Source organism: Marmota monax, unplaced genomic scaffold (assembly GCF_021218885.2).
Source record: "Marmota monax isolate L192 unplaced genomic scaffold, Marmota_monax_Labrador192_F-V1.1 WCK01_AAM20220418_F8-fsc00092, whole genome shotgun sequence".
Classification (NCBI taxonomy): Eukaryota; Metazoa; Chordata; class Mammalia; order Rodentia; family Sciuridae; genus Marmota; species Marmota monax.
The window spans coordinates 5,261,537-5,267,536 of NW_026692583.1; the positions used below are offsets into that span (position 1 = coordinate 5,261,537).

General features: G+C 54.4%; 1 protein-coding gene across 4 annotated transcripts in view; it reads left to right on the forward strand.

Moving 5' to 3' along the window:
* The window catches only part of Nos1 (nitric oxide synthase 1), a 142,270-nt gene extending 138,690 nt beyond the window's left edge, over positions 1–3,580 (forward strand). For all 4 annotated transcript variants that reach the window (XM_058579887.1, XM_058579888.1, XM_046446300.2 and 1 more), the window contains exon 29: positions 386–3,580. In XM_058579887.1, the coding sequence (XP_058435870.1) occupies positions 386–401 (16 nt within the window). In that variant the 3' untranslated portion in view covers positions 402–3,580. The remainder of the gene's footprint in view (positions 1–385) is intronic.
* The last annotated feature ends 2,420 nt before the right edge of the window (positions 3,581–6,000 follow it).

Genomic DNA, 6,000 nt, shown 5'->3' on the forward strand with positions numbered 1-6,000 from the left:
CAAGGCGCTCAGCAACTGAGACCCTGTCTCTAAATAAAAAATTTTAAAAAGGGCTGGAGATGTGGCTCCGTGGTCGAGTGCCCTGAGTTCAATCCCTGGTACAAAAAAAAAAAAAATGTAAAGAAGACCAGGTTAAAAAAAAATCCCTCCGGGTTCCATCCCCAGTACCAAAATAAAATAAATTAAAAGAAAAATTTATAAAATCGCTTAGTGGTAGAGCGCTTGCCTGGCATGTGTGAGGTCCTGGGTTCGACCCCCAGTACAGCAAAAAAATAAATAAATGAATGATTGTAAAAGATCACACCTTCCTTGATTGTCAGAAGCCCCTGGGTGGCCCTCCCCCAGCTCCTGTGACACTAATGCCCGCCCTCCTGTCCTCCCACAGGGTCTTCAGCTCCTAAGTGGATTCTCCAGCCTAGAGGGACAGCAGGCGGCCACCCCAAGTGCTGCACAGGGGCGGCTGCGGGCTTCCGACGGGCGCACACACGGCTGCACCTTTCCTCCAGGACCCCCGGGTCCCCGCTCTGCCTCTCATCCTGTTGCTGTGTCCTGGTGTCCTCCTCTGGGTTCCTGCCCCCCCCCCCAGTGGCTTCCTCGGCCCCCCTGGGTCTGCTCCTTGAGTTTTCCTGCCGCGACGCGACGCCTTCGTACCCTGCGGTGGCTCTCCCGAAACCACGCCTCACTGCTGTCCTGCCGACGACGAGGGCAAATCGCGGGTGCATGAAACCACCGGATCGTGGCCACTGCTCCTCTCGGGTCTGTCTTCTGCTGTCCCCCGGGAAGGCTGCAGGTTCTGGACAGAAGCCTTCTGAGCTGGTGCCTCTGGAGTCCCCCCTCCTTTCTCACGATCCCTGTTTTGGTCGTGTGTGTGACGTGCGCGGGACGGGCCCAGGTCTCCGTCTGTCCTCTTGCCCGTGCAAGCCTGTCCATCTTAGACCTGCGTCCACTGCCTTCGTGAAAGACCCTTGGTGCCAAGAAACGTGCCCCTGGCCCACGTTGAATCCTCGTGTGTCTGTAATTGAGGGTCTGCGCTGACGTCCCTTAAAACACTCTGAGGCTCCCCAAAGAAGGGTTAGGGAGTGAGGAGGGGGCTGTGGTGGTGGAGGGGACAATCTCCCCGTGAAATGGCGAGTCGTGGAATTGGAGGCATCTGGATTCTCAGGCCAGTCGGCGGAGTCCTTACCATACCACCAATGGCTTGGGCAGACCCCCCCCCCCGCCCAAGCCCACCTACCCCAGCCAGCATTGCCCTGGCCACGGTCATCGAGCCCTTCCCAGGGATCCCATCTGTGAGGCCCAGAGCCCTACGGTCCACGGGAACCTGCTGGACATACCGTCTTCCCACTTGGCTAATACGGATGAGTCGCTTGTCCTAAGTTTCCCCGAATCAAATTGCTACCGACCTGAAAGGGACGAATGGGCTGAGCCTCACGTTTCAGAGCGTGGGCATTCTGTCAAAGAAGAATACAGTGGTCATTATTTTCTTTTTCCTCCAAATGGGGCTTGCGGCTTTACCTTAGGATTAAAATACGTGGCGAGGTCAGTTAAAAGGGATCCGAGTGGACGGAGGCCCCCTGTGGATTTTTCTCTAGGAACCCTGAGGCTTTCTGCTTTCTAAAATTGGCCTCCGGATTATTGAACCTGCCGAAATAATTTTGGCAAATAAATAATACCTTCCACTCGGATCCAAAAAAATAAAAATAAAAAAACTGGGTAGCCAAGTCTCCAGCAGGGTTCAGGGCAGGAGGCCTGCAGAGTTTGCCCCCTCGGGGTGAATGCGGAGGGAGGTCCCTTCCACACTCAAGTGCTAAAATCAATGTCAGGCAGCATCCAAATCCCATGACCCCCCCCTACCCTCCAGGGCCCAGCGGTGGGTCCATTCTAGCCTTCTGCCATGTTGGTTTTGTTTTGTCCCACAGAAGAACTCTGTCCCCTTGAGGTCCTATGCAGGACACTGCCTTCCTGATGCTCAGTGTAGAGAGCGGACAGAGAAAGTACCGTGGCCCCATGGGGAAGGGCTTCACAGGTAGGGTATCAAGACCCCAAGGGCTCCAACTCCGAGATCTTGAAAGGACAAGCCACAGCTCATCTTTGCCCACCCTCCCCGGCAGCCCCGATGGGTGTCCCTGGCATCTGCAGTTTGTCCCAGTTCTAATCTCTCCCGCCTCCAGTTAATCCCAGGTTTTCCGGTTCAGGCTTCCACGGATGCAGAGACTCAGTCCCTGGTGTCCCATAGCAACCCTTTCCCACCTGGAGGGAAGCCAGCTCCAACTTCCTTCAGTCCTGCCAGCTTGATGCTGGGCTCCTAGTAGCTTTTCTCCCAGGCACTTTTTAAATGGTTTTTCCAACCCTTTGAACCCTTGGGGACACTTTCTAAGATGTCTCTAGTTCCCCAGGACAGAATGATTAGGTCAACCTCCATCAAAGAGGAATAAATCACCACTTCCCTCTCCAAACCAAGTTTCCACTGCTGAATGAGGAGCACTTAGTATGTGCCGGGCACCTGCCTCCTGTACACCTCTCCCCTTCTAGAAGCCGGGGACAGATGGAAACATCTTTTCGTTTTGTCAGAGAGTCCAGAGAAATAATTATATAACCAGCATTCATCCTTCTGCCCAAGCAGGACCTCTTTTTTTTTTTAACCTCAGACACAAACAGCTTCATAACTCCCTGTTAGAAGACAGGAGACCAAGCTGATGTGTTTTTCTCCTGGGCGGAGATTTCCCACCCCAGAGAGCCCCACCCTACTGCTTAGCCAGAGAAGAGGCAGCCACCACTGTGGGTTGAGCTCTGATCCAGGGTGGGCAGATGCTGCCCCCTGCTGGCGGCATCTAGTTTGGTCCCCAGAACCAACTACAGGAGTAAGATACAGGTTAGCAATGGGTAAACCAAAGGGTTACCCAGGTAGCGGTCCCTTTATTTGCCGCTCCCTGCTAAACTGGTAGCTCTGACCATAACCCACCTCATAAAAGTGGGTTTGTCCAGGAAGCTCATGAGATAGTCCTGAAACAGGGACACAGGCACATCATACCATACTGTCCCCACTGTGACCACAGCTCCACACCTCGTGTGGGGAAGAACACCGTTAAGCCCACTGAGAGGAGAGAGGCCCTTCCTTGGTGTCCTGGATGTGTGACAGCCAGGCATTCTGTTTTGTTTTGTTTTGGTTTGGGGTTTTTTGTTATTTTTTAAGGGGAAACACTGAAGATCCACCAAAATGGAGTTTTAGAAACAGAACTGGGTCCATGATGCCCCTTTTTAAGTAGGTGGCCATGGTGACTTGACCTTTCCATGTCTGTAGATCCTCCTGTCCAACGAGGGGATCCTGAGACGATGCCCAGTAACGGCATCTGGCCCAAACGCCCATGAATTTTGATTTCTCACTTATTGGTACCACGCCTGGCCTCCCCAGGGTGTGGAAGGTGTCTACAGAGACTAGCAAAATGTGGCTGCTGCCCTGCAGAAGGCTAGAATCCGGTGGGCAGGGAGCTGCCCCCAGGATGGATGTGGGTGTCTGGGGCGTGGGGGGTGCGTAGGATTTCACCATGGACAATGGAAGACAAGAGTGGCCGCGGGGGAGGAGGGATCCAAGGCAGGCGTAGGCAGGGAGTGTGGGGTGCATCGGGGCTGGTTTGGAGGCAGAGCCAGGTACAACTGCTGAGGGGGATCCCTGGGAATGTGGCCAGGACCAGACTGTGGGGCGAGGTGAGCGGTATAGCAGGGCTTAGACGGTGCCTAATAGGTGACAGGGAGGTCCTTACGAGTGTCTTTCCCAAAGGGAAATGAAGGTGATTGGAATTATGTTGCCAGAGAAGGTTCTGACCACAGGCTAGAGTGTGCATGGCTGAGTTGCGGACGGACGGTTGCTGTCATCTAGGCGTGAGCCAGACAAGAGGCAGTAGTAATGATACACAGAGTCCAGGGGCTGAACCAGCAGGACCGGATGCCCTTTGGACAGTGAGGATTAAAAAAAAAATTGGAGCTGTGAAAAGGTCGGGCTCCCAGGGAAGGTGAGTCTGCAGCCTTGACCCGATGGCCAGCTCTCTGCAGGTCCAGAGTGAGCCCTTCCAAGGTCCAACGGGGTCCAGATGCCCACAAAGAAAACAGACTCTTAACTGGAGATGCTGGCCTAGGAACGGAGGCTCCTCCTGCCAATCGCTCTGAGCAGCCACCTGCTTTGGGCTTCCAAGGAGGTCAGGTTTTGCCCTAAGCCCACAACAAGGCAGTGCTGTTCTGACCCATGTTGGGGGGGCAAATGGTTCCTGCCGGGGCGGGCCAGCTAGCTGCCTGCAACACCCCCACACCCCCCCTGCCCGCAGAGCAGCCATGGGGCACAGTGGGCTCCGGGGTTGAGATTCAGTCCAGCCGTGGTTCCTGGAGTGGTTCCACCTCACTGCCCCTGGTGGGTCTCCAGCAAGAAGTCTTGCCCCCAAGCCTCTCGCCAAAACATCGAGCCGCCCAGGACGGCCGGCAGGGGTCTTCCCCACATCTCCAGCATCGAATGTCCCCTTGGGCTCCAAAATTCAAGGCCAGGAGCCGGGATGGGAGGTCTAGAGGGGCTGAGAGCTGGCCGCCTCCCAAGGACTCGACATCAACGGTCCCCGTGGTGTGGATCTGGGCTTTCAGGAGCTGACGCTGGCCTGGTCCCCTCTCCTCCTCTCACTGGTCCCTCTTCAGCCCACTCCCAGTCCCCACCTATGGACAGAGGACCCAAGCAGTCATCATATTCCCCCAGACCCTCTGCGACTCCAACATGAGGATCTGGTGGCCTTCAGTGTCGGATCCCCGTTACAGGTTGAGCGTCCCGAATCTCCAATCCAGAATGCCCCCAAATCCAAAACTTTGGGCACCCACACCACAGTGCAAATGGAAAATTCAATTTATGCACAAAACTATTAAAAATATTGTATAAAGCCACCCTCAGGCCATGCATATGAGGCGTACATGAAATCTAAATGAGTTTCCTATTTACACTTGGTCCCACCCCCCAAGATATCTCATTATGTATATGCAAACATTTCCAATTTTTTTTTTTAATCCAGAATCCAAAACACCCCTGGTCCCAAGGACTTCGCCTAAGGGGCATTCAACCTGTAATACTGGCAAGGGAGTTGGTCCCAGTTTACATGCCTTAGCGTATTTATGAGTTCGTTTTGTCCCTTGAAATATCTAAATGGTTCTGGTCAAGCAGGCACATCTAATTCAGTGATGAGCATGGTGGCCTTGGCAGACAGGGGACAATGCCTTGGCATGCTGCTTCCTGAAGTCTTTTCAACTCCATACATGCAGTGCCCAGATTTGGCTTCGAACCTCCCGGAGACTCTAGTCCTGAGCCCCTCAACCTCAGCATTATTGGTGTTTGGGGCTTGGCCATTCTTTATCACCGTGGCATCCCGGGCGTCATAGGATGTTGAGTAGCATTGGTGACACGCACCCAAAAGTTGCTAATATCCATCTCCTGCCAGTCGTGAGAACCAAATGGGTCATTGCACAGTGTTCATTGTCCCCTGTGCAGGCAGCGTCTTGCACCCCTTGGGCTGAGAACCACGGCTCTTGGACATCGGGGACAACAGGATGCCTACCAGCCACCCCAGGCCTTCCCATTATAGACCTCTTGGAGAAGAGGTGCCACTGCCAAACCGAGATTGAAGGACTTACACAGCTTCACGAGCCCCCCGCTGCACCAGAAAGATGGGGGGCTCTGTTTTGCTAAGATGCTCTGCCCTGGGTGTCCATTCTAACCAAGCCCCTGGTAGCCTGGTGCAGTCTTGCGCTGGCTCTGAGGTCCCCTTGTGCTCCCCATCATTTTTGTCACTGTGTTGTGGTTGTGACTGTAATTACCCACTCCAGGCTCACGGGTGGTTTTCTAGAAGGACCAGAGAGCTGGACGGGTCATCGTGCACGGCTGTACCCGAAGGTGTCCACTCTGGGCCTGGGGAGGCTGGGGAGGTGGCCGGAGCTGGGGTCCCCTCTCTCTCTCACACACACACACGCTGTCAG